Raw genomic sequence first — 16,188 nt, forward strand, 5'->3', positions numbered from 1 at the left:
TGATTCCACTCCAATTTTACGAGTCGTTTTATAAAATTACATCTGAGTTTTGCATTTTTTAAAATTTCAAAAAATATTAAATCACCAAAGAAAAAATAAAAAAAGTTTGAACAATTGGTTTTCTTTTAATTTTTCTGAATTTTGGTTATTTGAATTCTATCTCATTGTGGACGGAACATTTGGTGCTACTTGCACAAAAGTTAGCTTTTCTTGTTATATTAGTGAAGTTTTTTCAAATGTGATGTTTTGATTTGCTTGATTATAAAATTTGGATTGAAGTTCTTCATTATTAGTTTAAACTAAACTTGTTCAAAGAAATTTGACAGAAATTTGACAATTATTTACAGTTAGATTGTTCATTTATAATTTTTGGACTGCGTTGTTTTTTTTTCAAAGCTTCTGAAGAACTATTTCAAATTTAACTAGTTCGTCATTTAAAGGTAACTGCGATTGGCTGACAGAAATAAGACGTTTACCATTTTTAGAAAAGCTACATTTTTACCACATTTTAAAATCGTGTCTCGCGGATTTTGAAATAATACCTGAGCTCTATGTCTGGCGAATAAAACGACAGTTGCATAAGACGAAAACCGTTTTTAAGGGACTTTTAGACAATGCTGGGCACAATTCTCCAATTGTATCCAACATAAACTGCTTAGTTCCGAACAGTTCAATTTAAATGTGTTGAAGCTCATTTGGGACCAAGAGAGCTATCTCCCCCTAAATCAAAACAGGGGGGAGGTCGTTTAGATGGGGCAATATTTGTCGTCTTAGTGCTCTGTCGTCTTTAAAATCCTTACGTTCTATTTACCTAACACCCTTCTGCGTCTTGTTTAATTTGCCAAAATACAGTTTCCTGATTGGTTCTTTTTTTTTGGTTGACATTTTGCTGATTAGTTTGATGAAAAGGAAGAACTAAATTGGCGCCGACATAAATATAATCATTTTAGCAACCGCTATTGAAGCTTCAAAAAGAGCTGACGATAATTTTCGATTAATTTTCAGCAAGGAAATTTAGTTTTCTTGTCGTCTTGTTCTTATCACTAATTTTATGTCATGAAAATTATAAATTTTGTCGCTGATTATCTTTCTTTTATAAGAAAATGAAAATAGCTTCCTATAACCATTTTTGCTCGCTTTATTTCCCGGGGTAAAATTATTTTTATTAATTTCTACAATTGCTTTGACTGAAAAAAAAGGAACATATTGTTTTTTACTGTTCGTTGCGTATTTAAGCTTCTTATTTTTGTGTTCGGAAAAAAAATCGATTTTTCAAACCTTATCGAAGACAAAATCATCCCTTTAGGGACTTTGTGTGTAATTTGATCTTCATAAGTTCTGAACACAGCATGAACGCAATTTGGCTCAACGGTTCCTTACTTTTAACCCTCACTTAAAGGTCCTAAATTGAATTTCCTTTTTCTTAGTTTCTTATTTTTCTTTTTTTACTCTTGAAGAAATTGTTCAATTTTCGACAACCAGAGCTACGTTTATCTCCTAGCGATAATATCTTACATATTGCTCATCCTCGCTTATATATGATAAATTTTCAGGTTATAACTTTTTCATATGAGCAATATTACGCCTACTTAAACCGAAAAAAAATAGCCGACTTTTTTTGTCATATTTGCTTTTTTTACAAGGCCCATTGGGTATAACATATATAGTATCGTTTGACAGTGTTTATTGCAGCATCAAAACACATTTTTCAGCATATGCGAAATTGAAGCGAAACGCCAAATTTAATTTAAATTGATCGAAAATTTGGTTCAAATTACATTGTTTTACCTGTTATCTAAAAAAAACCCTTTTGCCCCCTGAAAACTACCATTGGGCTAGCTTTAGTTTACCTGTGTGTTTAGTTATTTACCTTCAATACAATTATTGCAAGTAATCAGAATTGAATGAAAAAATAGGAGGTTCTCAGTATGTTTGTTTTACCGTCCCTTCATAAATCAACAAAATCCTTTTTGCTAGTTCAAATTGCCTCCAAGTAACGTCAATAATTTCTTTTAATTTGTCCTCCTTATCGACAGGTTCAGATAAAGTTCAACCATCAAACACCATTTCCGTTTTTTTTATTTGTTTCATTTCTAAAAAAACTAACGATAGCAGCACACTCTTTGGCCGGTTTAACATTTTTGTCACTGGAATCAATTAGTTTTTTTCTTACTGAAATTTCGATTCGATATGTTATTCCTTCTTTTCGTATTTTCTTCCAATTATTTAACTTCCATCTTTCATTTGGCTCGTCTTGAGTTTTAATTTGGGCTCTAGCGACGGGCAACTCAAATTTCAAACCCTCATTTCTAGCTGGGTTAATTAACTAGTTAAATATGACCTGAAATCTGAGTTTACCTGAAAAAGCGAAAAGTCACGGTTTTCATTCTTCATTTCACAAAAGTACTCGTCGGCCCATAATTGAAGCGAAGCATATTCACCTGAAATTTTCCCAAAGCACCCGGAAGAAAACAGAAAAACTACGAACTCAAAACGCATTCAATTCCTTCGTCATTGTTTTATTTTCATTATTTTGCTGGAAAGTCATAATTGAAAAAATTTCAGCTAACGTCACTTTTTTCCATTTTGAAATTGAAATAGTTATAATTTTGTGTTCTGAGCTATTTTCGTAATTGTCGTTCAAACAAATTATCAAAAAAAAGTTGAATTTGTTTTACCATTTTATTAACTCAAAATGGATTTTGCTAATCAATCGAGTGTTAACGAAACTAATCTTGAAGTTCTAGAATCTTCAATTCCCATTTGGTTCGTTTTGGGAAAAATCCTTCTTAACATTATTGGTATGCTTGGAAACTCGACGGTTGTTTTTATTTACCTGAAGAAGAAAGATTTCAGACCGAGCGAGTGTTTCATTTTATCGATAGCCGTGATCGATTTCTGTTTTTCATTCATAAGTCTACTGTTATGGCTAGTTGAGGTCGCTTTTCACGTGATAAGCGGCACTTTAAACAGTTCCCTTTACACATTTGTAACTTTTTATTCTTTATATTTGGTTTTTTGGATGAGTTTCAACCGCTATGTTGCAGTTGCCCGACCTCTGGACTATATGTCCAGGTTCACAGCGCCAAAGGTTTATTCGATTTTAGGCGGGGGTTTCATTTTTGCCCTCATTTACGGCTTAACCCCGGTATGGTATTTCAATACAAGCAGCCCGACAACAATGCGAATTGTCGATGGATTCTACTATGCTTGTAAAGTTCTTTTTATGAGTATCGACATTGTGTTTATGTGTGTTGTTTACACCAACGTAACCTATTTGGAGAAAAAACGTGCTGAAAAAGTCAACAAAAATAACTTCGACAAGCAAAAAAAGAGCTCCAATAATTCAAATCCGAAAAGCAGTTTGAAGCGAAAAAGCGATCAGCGAAACCAATGCAGCACCAGCTATGGATTCCAGGAATCAGTCGCAAACGAAAATGATACCAAAAAAGGAGCATTTCGGTTTCTTTTTGGATTGAACTGTTTCTTTTCAAGTTGTGAAAATTGCAAAAATTGTTGTAAGGACGAAAATCAAAAACTTCAGTTATGGGATAAAAACGAAAATGAAGACTTTGAAGGTGAAAATTGCAACGATGAAAATGATAAACTTTCTTCATCTCTAAGTTCACCATCAGCTGCTAATGTGAAAGGTCATTCGAGTTCAAAAACTGACAACAAAAAAGTCGGAGCCACAAGCGAGATTTCAAAACAAAATCATCATAAAAGCGAAAAGAAACAAACGAAAAAGCAAGCAAAACAACGTAAAAAACAACATGAAAAACAAAATGAAAAACAAAACGAGAAACATCAAGGAAAACAAACCGACAAAAACGAGACAGAAAACGATCCGGGCAAACTTTCTCCGAGTTGTAATGGGCATTTGCATACGAAGGTTATCAAAATAAGGGAGACGCTTCCAGATAGTGAAAAACTGAGAGGGAATTCCGAAGGTAATTTGATGAATTTAAAGCAGACAAGCTAGAAACATCTGAACACTTTTTGTTTTTTTTTTATCAAAAAGGCTTAATGATTATGCATCTCAATTAGAATCAGAATACAATGATTTGGTTTTAAGGCTGATTAAACTATTTCGTTTGATTATTTAGCAATTCCAAATACCAAGAAAAACAGAAGGAAAAATTCCGAGCAAAAAACCTTTTGATCAATTTGTATTTTTAAAAAACATATAAATAAGTGAGCATAGTTGGTAGCAAAAACGTCCCCGTGAAAAAATTAAATTGCATGAAAACTTTAACGGGGACACATTTTCAAAAATGGGTCATAATTGAAGACCTTAAGCGTTTCGAAACAAGAGAAAAACCGAACAGGATATAGCCCAAAAATGTTCGAATGAAAGTGCTTTGTAGAATAATGTTCGTATATTTATAAAATCGTTTTCAAAATGTTTGCTTTAATTTAGCCGAGGAACTTTTGACCTCAAAACGAAAAACTGTTTTGTAAAATAATCATATAATCAGAAAATCGTTTTCAAAATGTTTGCTTTAAATTAGCCGAGGAACTTTTGACCTCAAACAAAAAATTTTGTAGAATAATTTTCAGATAATCATAGAATCGTTTCTAAAATGTCTGCTTTAAATTAACAGAGGAGCTTTTGACATCAAAACAACCCGAGTTGAAATCTTCCGTTCCGAGCAAAAAGGGCTTGGAAATCGTGGAAAATGAAGACGACAAAGACATACAAATTGGCGTGAGCAATGTTCAGATTGAAGTCAACGATTGCAACGGAAATTCAATCCCGATTCGCACACTGCAAAACGGGTCAGTTTTAGTTGAAAAAAATCAATAATTGTGACATTTCTATTGTATTTCACTGATTTGACACACTGTAACATGCCTTATAAGATTTGCTCATGCAACTGATAACTTAAAGAAGACAAAATCTAAAAAATTGCAAACTTTTTCAACAACTCCGAATGATTTTTCATTTCTAGATGATTCTTTTTTGAATAAAACTATTTAGATTTTTGTTGCTGTTGATTCGACCAAATTAAGAAAAATTTTTTAAAAAATCATCCAAATTACGAAATGGATTTATGAAGAACAAGCCAAACTTACAAGTGAACTTTTTAAGTTACTTAAAAAAAATTAAACAGAATCTTTCGACCGCTTACGGCTCATCGTTCTTTTTGTGCTTTTTCCTGGCTTCACATAAAATAAAAATGAGCCCCGTTATTGATAATTGTACATTTACCCATATTTTGAGTAGTTGTTCTTCTTGATACAAAGCAATTGAAAAACGTAATTGAAATGAAGTTTCAATCGTTTTGAATCAAAATACACTTGAAGGAGCTGTGATTTTTCAGTATAGAAATTTAATGCAATTTTTGACCGCATAAGGGTCAGACTAGAGATTTTTACATCAAATTTCCAGATTTGCTAGCCCCGTATCACTGAGATGCAGTAGTTCTTAATAAAAAGGAAACATTTCAAGGATTTTAATTAACTGATAAAAATTCAATTTAAAAATGCATAACAAGGGAATATAATGCAAACTTATCATATAACTACACCTAGAGGCAGGCGCAGACCGTGGTTTTTCGCTAAGGGAAGGATTTTGAAAATCAATTTGCTGATCTTTATTTAAATTGACCGAACATAAATTCTTATCTCTCCTGAAAACTAATAAAAATGCTGCTTTGCAAAAACAAATTAACAAAAAACATACCAATTATGATTTTCAAAGCTTTTTTTTAAACAAATCTTAGACCTTAGAATAAAAAAACTTTATCGTTTCCCGAATTTTCTCATCACATTTAATGTTTTTTTGAATCCAGAGGCTTCATAAAAAGTAAAACGTTCAAAAAAGATAACTTAATCCCCCTGAAACCGGCTTTTGAAATTCACAATAGTTTTTCTAATTTCAACAGAAGAAAAGTAATTTGGGTTTCAACCTTTGTTTTATGCTTAGACATAATATTAAGTTGCCTATTTTTGATCTGCATGATAAAAAACTTTCTGATTCTTTAACACTTTTCGTTGCATATAAGATTATGTCCACTTCTTTTGCTGTTAGCACTGGTTTTGAAATTAGCTACAAAATTTTTCCTCTAAACATTTTTGCCGACAAAACCCGCACGTGATGAGTTACGTGCTACATAAAAGTTCAGCTGCAAGGGTGGCTTTTGCACATTTAGAACAGAGATAGCGTACATACTTGAGACGACAAAAGTGCTATATTCAATTCCTGTCCAAACTTTTTTTCAATTTGAATTTTTCCTTGGAAAATTTTGAAGCTTAATTTTTTTTGGCTTCTCCAAAAAAATTTTTCCCTAGTCTAAACAGTAGTATAGTAAAAGTGGCTAGGAAAATGACCACTTTTAACCCCCCCCCTTTTTTTCGATGTGCCGTTGTACTTACCACTTTTAACCCCCAAAGGGGTTAAAGCCCCTACTTTTTCGGGCACGCATGTTTTAAGGGGGGTTAAAATTGGTAATTTTCCAGCCACTTTATGGAAACGGGAAGGAATTAAGTTTTGGTTGGTGCATGTTTTCCCTTCTAAAGTTTGGGGGTATTGGCTTGTTTACATGTAAAATGACGTTATATACAACCAAACTATATGGTATATAGGAAAGCCAAGATTTTGGCAGCGTAGCTTAACTGTTGGCTGCGGTGATCGATTTTCTTTCGAAAATGCATGTTTTATTGCTGAATCTCGAAGAAAGGAAAATTCGTCAAGTGCGGCGGCCGCCACCTCTATTTAGGCAAAAATTAATAATCTATTTGAACAAAATAAGAATCACTTACCCGAAAGTTGATGATGACACAGTTGATGAATGATTGTAAAAAGAAAATAAGAAATGGGGGATAATGAGGAAGGGGACTAAAAAAATAAAATTTGGTAAAAAAAAAAAAAAAAACCTCTTCTTTATTGGAAGAGGTATGAATAAATGGAAACGGCTGGGCTGTCCATCAGCACCAGCAGGTCAGAAGCCCTGTAGGCAATCCAACCCCCGAGGGCGACCACGTCCCTGAGTTGCTCAGAGAGGAGTTCCCACTCGGGCGACCCAGGGAGGTAAGTCCGGGGAAGGGGTTTCCCCTTGGCCCACTGGCGTGGCTTGACCCAGAGCTCCTTCACCACTAATGCCTCAGGATCGAGCCCAGCCATATATCTAACGTGGATTTCCTCCACAGGAATATTGATAAGCTCTAACCCCCCGAAAGGAATTTTAACTGTTTCCAGGTATGAAGGCATCTAAAACAAGCAAATTAACATTTTAAATCACATGAAATTGTTCATCAAATAAAATTTTTTGGAACAGTAGGTTTTGGAAGGTAATAATTGTGCTAAACTTTCTCTAAATTTTCCCCGAGTTTAAAATACGCTTATCACGAAAACACAGACAGAATAAATTGTACTTTTAGCTGCGTGTTATTTTCAACCAGTTTAGAAATTTTGAGTTTGATTTGGAAACAAAAACTGGTAAAAACATTTGATTTGTCGAATACTACTTTTGAAAATGAATAGATTTGACTTCTTGTTTGACTTTGTCACTAAGCTGATTGTAAGAAAAAATAAAGCGCAGACTGAAAATATATGTTTACTAAAATGTTAAAAATATATCAAAAAGGCTGATGGACTAATTCAATGTATATCACCGAGTTGTAGATATCAGCTGTTGGCATCTAAACGGTTACTTTTATTTCCACTGTTTTGAAATTCAGCAGGCTCAAAGAGTGTTGGAAAAAAATGAAATTGGAAAAACGTAGAGTTACCTCAACAGACTTGGAAATCATTCATGAGATTTATTTGACTGTGAAAAAAACCTATCCGGAAAATTCTGACCGTCGGAATTACTTTCTGGCTGCATGTTCTCTGTTTTTCTTTTCCAGTGAAAACGAATTAAATTATGACGTAGCTATTAAACTTAGACCATATGGAGGTCTTATTGGCATAGACGACTCTTCCTTGGACAAATATTTAAAAGATTCAAAAATACTACGTCTGCATGCAATTTTGCATGACGCTGCAGGTTTTGTTGACGAAGTTTACAACACGGGTCCCACTTACTGCTATATGTTACCCTGGAAGTGTAACAGCAGTCTGATTGGTCATTTGAGCGGTATTACTTTCTGTTTATTCGTCAAACTAACCAGACCAGAACTCTATCAGTTATTAGAATGTTGAGCGAACGATCAGTCGTCATAGATTTGGAAGGATTTCGCTATAAAAAAAGTAACTTTATAGTTAAAGAAATAGCCATTACGACTTCTGAATATAGTGACTCTCTTATTTTTCTACCTCCAGTCCCTTTCAACTCACTACCCAAAGCTGAACAAAAAGCGTACAACTGGTTAACACAATACTTGCACGGAATTCACTGGGAAAGCGGAGATTATTTATATTTAAACCTTAATCAGATTATTCAAAGTTTTGTTTTGAGAAATCCTAACGCTGTATTTTACGCCAAAGGAAAAGAGAAGGCTGAACTCCTTGCAAAGTACTTGGATCGAGAAGTTGTGAATCTTGATGAATTGGGTTGCCCGAGAATTGAAAACTTACATTTAAAGAATTATCCATCCTGCAATAGACATTTACAACCTAATTATAACTCTAGGAATCACTGTTCCCTGAAAAAAACGAAGGTTTTTTTTGATTGGCTGACAAATGAGCAACAACGAAAGACTAGCAAAAGCGGAGACGTACCTATCTCCAAATTTAGTGTTCTTGGCTTGGATGACACCAGAGAGTGATATCAAAGTAACTTTGACCAGAACAGAACAAATCAATTGCCGAGGTCAAGTTGTGCAGCGGAAAGGACAAATTACTCTCTCAGGAGACGAATTGACTATTTTAAGAAATTTTTTCCCAGTGATTGACCAATTCATCTATTTTCAACGACACAAGTTTAGTCAAAATGTTGGCCAACAAACGAGGAGTATGTCTTCCCAGGCTAGTCTTAGTGCCCAAACGTCAACCCGGAGTTCAAATGGATCTTCAAAGCAGTGACCTACCTGAGGAAGTTCAGAAACTAGTAAAAGAGAACTCTGTAAAGAAAGTTGTATTTCATGCAAAAACTGAATATGTGCCAGCCAATTATGTTGTGGAAATGCTGCATGACAATGACAATGACATAACTAATGACTCTAGAAGTTATACTCGATACGAGATTTTTTATTGTTCTGAAATATAGATAATACATATTTTATGACAAGAACACATTTTTTTCATTCTCATTAAGAAACTAGTGTTATAGATAGAGAGGAGTTAGAAAGAATCAGTTAGAGAGAGAAATATAAATCGAACAACTGAATGACTGAATTAGCTATTGATGAGCCTGATGCTACTATAGTTACAGATTTTGCTTATGATCAAACAAACACTGAACAAAAATCTTGGAAGTTTTGTAATGATGTTACAGTCCCCAGATCAGAAGTAGTTTTTATGTCTCAAATGATTTTAATTTTCATTTTACTTACTTTTTGCATCTATAAACTTTCTTGGACGCAAATAAGCTGTGAAGAAACGTCAGTTTGGTTTTCAATATTGTCTGGTTTAGTTGGGTACGTGCTACCAAACCCAAGGATATGAATAAAATTATTGATACGTCGACAAGACTGTTTATGGCAGTTGTAGGACCGTCAGGATCCGGAAAAACAGAGTTGATTTTCAAGCTATTGACAGGAAGATCATTTTATCCCAAATTTGAAAGAGTGTTATTTTTTTACAAAGATATTCAACCTGTAGTTATGGACGAGTTAAACGCTCGCAGAATTCATATAGAATTTGTAAAATTTGACGGATTCGATCGTTTGAGAAACATTGAAAACATTCTGTTAGTGTTTGATGACTCATGCGAAGAAATATACAATGATAAAGAATTCGTTAAATTAGCAACAGCAGGAAGACACAGGGGCTTAGATGTTATTTATGTCAAACATAATTTATTCCAACAAAGCCGATGGTCCCGAACTATTGATTTGAACACATCTCACATCATTTTATTCAAATCACCTCGTGATATTCAGCAACTTGATCACCTCGGAAGGCAACTTAATGCACCTAAATTCTTACGTCAATCGTATGAACTGGCTACAAAGGACAGCTTTGGACATCTATTAATAGATTTAGATCCCCGAACATCAGACTGTCTCAGATACTGTTCAAACATAATACCACCTGGTCCGTCAATTTTCTATTTACCTTTAGATAAAGCAGAAGCGACACCCATCACAAATGAACGCGAAAAAATTATTTATTCTGCAACACATGGTACAGTTGAACCGAACTCAACTACGAGGCTTCATTAGAAAAAAAACATCAAATAGTCAAATCATATCAGTTGTTTGCGAATGCTTGCTCAATGTAGTCAACGGAAATGTGCCTGTCAGTATCCCAAACCTCAATAAATTTGAAACAGCATACAAAATTTTAATCAATCCAAAAACGAGTCCTGAAAAAAAACGAGCTATTATACTGAGCAAACAAGGATTTTATCTAATCAGACAAATACTTTATTTTTGCTTCAAGTATTTGACTGCATAGAAATGGCAGCAGAAGAATTTGTTCTAATTCCAAAGCATATGTACATCAGAGATCAACCACATGCAGCACATATTTTGCTTGACAACTCAATTAAACACAAGAAACCGCAACTATCATATTTGAACCGATTGAGACCACTAAATGAATCAGCAAGAACAACAACAACATCAGCTATTGATACGTCAGCAGTCATTCCCCCAACCCCTGAACCACCTATTGTTGCCAAAGCAGAAAACAATCCACAAAAACAAGCTCTCCCTCTCACTTCTCAAGACGATGATGATGATGACGGTGATGGTGATGATGATGATGATGATGATGAAGGTAACGAGATGGAAAAAAGTGTTGAGCTTAGTGAGGCATTATCCGCAGAACGTATCCTGTTACAATTACAGCTCATGGATGAACACAAATTTAAGCGAGCAAAAAAAGTTCTTGAAATTATTAAAAAGTCAGAACGAGTCAAAATAAATAAAGATAATGAAGAAATTTACGTTGATAAAGTGCCAACAGGTCTTAAAGCATCAGTTTTTCTGTATGATATACAACAACAAACTAAAAAACTTTACAACCCTGCTTTTATACTGATTTTGAGGTCACTCAAACTTGATGAACGGTTGGTTATGAACAAGTATGCCAAAGTCGCGGTTCAGTCAACGAATACGGAACAAGCTCAACAGAAGCAAAGAAGCAGACGTTCCACAAATTCCCCTTCAAAATCTACAGCCCTCCTCCTCCTTTCCCCCGAGAAGAAACCTTCGTCGTCATCGTCGACGACCTCAAGAAGTGCCACCTCAAAAAGCAGTAAAAGACGCAAAACCAGAAAAACTGTTGCAGACAGTGAAAGAGAACGGTCACCGCAAAAAACCAAACGAGAAGAAGAAGGTGCAGCAGAAGAGGAATACTCCGAGTCGTACGAAGCGCCCGATAACGATTCAGATTCTGCTACGACAGAGAAGAAGAAGACAAAAACAAACAAAAAATGGCAAGATTACACCAGCTGAAGAAAAAATATTGAAAACTAAATTTACAAGTAAGGGTCCAGCATTGTTTGGCAGTGTACAGAATTTAAAAGAGGAATCAAAAATTTCACGAAGTAAAGTGAAACGTTTTTTACATACAGAGCCAGCATATACAAAATATCGAACAGTTCGTCGCAAAACACCACGCCTCAAAGTGATAGTTTATGACATAGACGAAATATGGTCAATTGACCTGGCGTATGTTGATAAACTTGCAGATTACAACAAAAAAATTAAATATCTTATGGTTGCAGTGGATTGCATGTCCCGCTTTCTACGTGTACAACCGTTGAAATCAAAGTATGCCACCTCAACTGCGGAAGCATTCAAACATATGATAAAAACAAAACAGCCGAAAAAAGTTTGGGTAGATAAAGGCACAGAGTTCAAGGGGTCATTCAAAACTTTATGTGAGGAAAAGGACATCGAAACTTATACAACAGAGAGTGAAAAAAAATCCGCTTTCGCGGAGAGGAACATTCGATCACTAAAGGGTTTGATTTATAAGTATTTGGAGGACAAATGGACCTACTCATACATCGATAAGCTTCAAGATTTTGTCAACACAATTAACTCGAGAACAAACCGCGTTACCAAAATCGCCCCGAATGAAGTTACCAAAAAGGACGTTCCACGTCTTATTTCATTAAGAGTGGAACAATCGCAGAAACTAGTACGCCGACCAAAGCTCTACGTTGGTGATTTTGTTAGAATAGCAAAAATTGACCTTCCGTTTCGAAAAGGATACAAACAATCATTCACTGACGAAGTTTTTGAAATCTTTGACATCCCACCACGCCTCAAAGTGATAGTTTATGACATAGACGAAATATGGTCAATTGACCTGGCGTATGTTGATAAACTTGCAGATTACAACAAAAAAATTAAATATCTTATGGTTGCAGTGGATTGCATGTCCCGCTTTCTACGTGTACAACCGTTGAAATCAAAGTATGCCACCTCAACTGCGGAAGCATTCAAACATATGATAAAAACAAAACAGCCGAAAAAAGTTTGGGTAGATAAAGGCACAGAGTTCAAGGGGTCATTCAAAACTTTATGTGAGGAAAAGGACATCGAAACTTATACAACAGAGAGTGAAAAAAAATCCGCTTTCGCGGAGAGGAACATTCGATCACTAAAGGGTTTGATTTATAAGTATTTGGAGGACAAATGGACCTACTCATACATCGATAAGCTTCAAGATTTTGTCAACACAATTAACTCGAGAACAAACCGCGTTACCAAAATCGCCCCGAATGAAGTTACCAAAAAGGACGTTCCACGTCTTATTTCATTAAGAGTGGAACAATCGCAGAAACTAGTACGCCGACCAAAGCTCTACGTTGGTGATTTTGTTAGAATAGCAAAAATTGACCTTCCGTTTCGAAAAGGATACAAACAATCATTCACTGACGAAGTTTTTGAAATCTTTGACATCCCAACAAGAAACCCACCAACTTATAACCTCATCGACGCTGATAAGGAACCAATAGAGGGTAAATTTTATGAGCCTGAACTAATCAGGGTCTTGGAAAAGGAAGGAAGGAAGGAAGGAAGGATCAAACTAAACAATGTCTGACAACTTTATAAGCGAAAAAAATTCATTTACCATTACACTGGTGTCATCAGCCTCAATGAATATTTTCAATGACAACTCGTTAGCGAGCTTTAAAAATCTGCTAAGCGAAAATATCGATCTACAAGGTGAATGGAGAGTTGCATTGACAGAAATAACGTTTCCCACTCATATTAACAATGTTACGGATACCAAACTAGTGTACTACAAAAAAGACAAAGTTAAAGCAAGCCTTAAAGTGGCAAAAGAAAAAATATCCAGACCATATGATGGAGAAAAAGGTGAAATAACAAAGGGTGTTTATGACGAAATCGAGAAATATTCAACGAAATCAATCGGAAGATTGATCTTGATAATATCAGTTATAGCATCGACCCCATTACCAAAACATCTTTCATTGTGGATGCATTATTGGAAGGCATTACCTTTGAAAGTCCACAAATTCCTAGTATCTTAGGTTTCAAAGGCTAAGAGATGGAACTGGTTACCATATCGGCTACAAAGAATCCAGTCATATCCATAGCACTCTCACGTCACAAAACCTCATCTCCGACTACCCTGTTGATATCTCTGCTGGAACCCAAATGATGTTTATCTACTTGGACATAATTCGTTATCAGATTGTGGGTGACACTAAAGCACCATTGCTTAGAGTCATTGATACTAATCGACGTGTGAAAAACGTTACGCTTGCAGCATTGAACTCAAATCATCGCAAAGTTTTTAGCAACTTAGATTATAAAAAACTCCTCGTGAATAACATCCAGAGGCATTGCTGTAAACCTACGAACAGAAACCGGTAGACTTGTTCCATTTGCCGGAGAGGAGGAAAAGTTGTTTTGACTTTAAAATTTCAAAAGTTTTCTGATTAAGATTATGGATGCGTACTATCATAATCAAGCAACCATGCCTCACTTCTCGGGGACATTACAGACAGCGGTGTAGTGGCTTTGGTGCTGCTGCTATGGTATTGGACGAGTAGCACTTCCGTTAGCTCGAAAATTTATAGTACCAGCAGCAAAACGTATTGGAAAAGAATTACTTGTTCAAGCAGCACCCGAATTAATAGATATAGCAACCAGGAAGAAAACGCCGAGACAAGCCTTGAAAAACACAGTAAAAAACACAATCAAAAAAACAAGTTGGAGCTGGACGCAGCAAGTCACGTATGAGCAGAAAACGGAGGAAGGACAACAACAACATCATCAACAACAAGAAAAAGAAAAACTCTCATTCCTAAGAAACGAACTCCACTGAGAAGTCGCTCCAATTTTTTCACCAAAGTACGAAATGATTTCTAATTTATTACCAACTGAAGCAACTCACAGCTCATTAGATTTATTTGAAAAACCTCCTCTACTCGTTACATTTGAAAATGCATTCACTCAAAAAATTGGTCCATCTTATTCACCTGATGGTCCCATGCTCGAATTTGAAGTTTTAGGAGATAGAAACAACTTTATTGATCTTCAACGAACTCGCTTGGAGATTGTTGCACGCATTGTTCAAAATAATGGTAATGTACTGCGAACTCACGCCACAGAGGCAGGGCAACGAGACGCACCATATTTGGTTAATAATCCACTTTCATCTTTATTTTCTGAATGCACCATGTCCCTGAATGGAGAAAAAATTTCAACAACTAATGCCAATTTTGCCCATAAGAGTTTCATTGAGACAGAATTTTCTCACGGTATTGATGCAAAGAAAACGTGGCTTGCTTGTCAAGGCTATTATTATGAAGATAATCCATCAGGTATTGATGGTGCTAATGGGCGAGCTGAAGATGTCGCTGAACGTAAGCGAATCGTAGCAGCATCAAGCGAATTCCGATTATTTGGTAAAATTGCCTGTGATTTTTTATCATGCGACAAACATCTTATCAGCGGTGTTACAATAAGACTTTCTCTGAGACGATCTCCTAATGACTTTGTTATTATGTCTGAGCACGCTACTAAACATTACCAAGTCCAAATCACTGAGGCTAACCTATATGTGCGCAAAATGTCAGTAACAGATTTTGTACTATCATCGATAGAAAAAACTCTGTTGAAAACACCTGCAATATACAATTATATTGAAGTTTTACCAAGAACCTTTTTGGCCACAACTGGTGTGCAAAGTTGGCGACAAGAAGACGTTTTTGCCAAAGAGCCAGTCCGTCGAATGATTTTGGCAATGAGCTCGAATACAGCATACTTGGGTACTAACCGAACAAACCCGTTTCATTATCAAAAGTTTCAGCTGAATGAAATCATTGTTTACCGAAACGGCCTACCCATTGCAGGAACTCCTGTGTCAACGACTGATAACAAAAGAATATACTATAACACATTGGAAGCTCTAGACTTTGTTTTTAACAATAGTCATGGAATCAGTTTGGCTAATTATCACAATCATTATATTATGGCATTTGATCTCACATCTACTCAGGAGGCTTCACATGACTTTATTCATCCTGAATTGACCAATTGCACCATTTCAGTAGAACTGAAGTTTGATGCACCGCTGGGGGAAAATGTAGAGTTACTTTTCATGGGAGAGCGTGCATCAACAGTTTACGTGCGTTCCGATAGAAAAATAGCTAAAAACACTCTAATGAATTGAATCGAGGGAAAAAATGGACAATTTGCAGATTATTGAGCTTATTAACAGATGCAAACATTTGAAACATCGATTTCGTGGCATTTTTCCCGCTAACTTAGCATTTAATACAATATTGAAACGCGACAATACTTTCATGATAGTCAACGCATCAAACTCAGACCAGCCAGGAACTCATTGGTTACTGTTTGCTCAAGCTGGTGGTCAAATCTTTTTTGCAGATCCTCTTGGACGAAGCCTACACAACTATCCACATGTATACAAAAATATGAGACGTTCTATCCATGAGGGAAACCAAATACTGATGAATAAGCCAATCCAATCAGCTAACTCGGTCTTGTGTGGACTTTATTGTATTTATGTTGCTCATGTTATAATTTCTTCTAGGTTTCCTATAGGTTTCAAGGTTAACGATCATGACATGATGCGTTTTGCTAAACATATGATGTTATAATTTTGTGATACTGTTGCATTTCTTT

At 35.5% G+C, this 16,188-nt stretch overlaps 1 protein-coding gene across 1 annotated transcript; it reads left to right on the top strand.

The window, feature by feature from the left end:
• The first annotated feature begins 974 nt into the window (after positions 1-974).
• Positions 975-4,956, top strand: LOC134853694 (myb-like protein X). The gene is made up of 3 exons (XM_063869693.1): positions 975-3,950; positions 4,605-4,779; positions 4,953-4,956. Exons 1-3 carry the CDS (start codon positions 2,696-2,698, stop codon positions 4,954-4,956), a joined length of 1,434 nt encoding a protein of 477 aa, XP_063725763.1. The 5' UTR covers positions 975-2,695.
• The last annotated feature ends 11,232 nt before the right edge of the window (positions 4,957-16,188 follow it).

This window comes from Symsagittifera roscoffensis, chromosome 8, assembly GCF_963678635.1.
Source record: "Symsagittifera roscoffensis chromosome 8, txSymRosc1.1, whole genome shotgun sequence".
NCBI classification, from domain to species: Eukaryota; Metazoa; Xenacoelomorpha; order Acoela; family Convolutidae; genus Symsagittifera; species Symsagittifera roscoffensis.

What these genes read in the sequence shown, in the direction of transcription:
- LOC134853694 (XM_063869693.1), top strand. Translation starts at nt 2,696, where the DNA reads ATGGATTTTGCTAATCAATCGAGTGTTAACGAAACTAATCTTGAAGTT. An exon ending in ACTGAGAGGGAATTCCGAAG is followed by an intron (nt 3,951 to 4,604) that starts GTAATTTGATGA and finishes TTAAATTAACAG; the next exon opens with AGGAGCTTTTGACATCAAAA.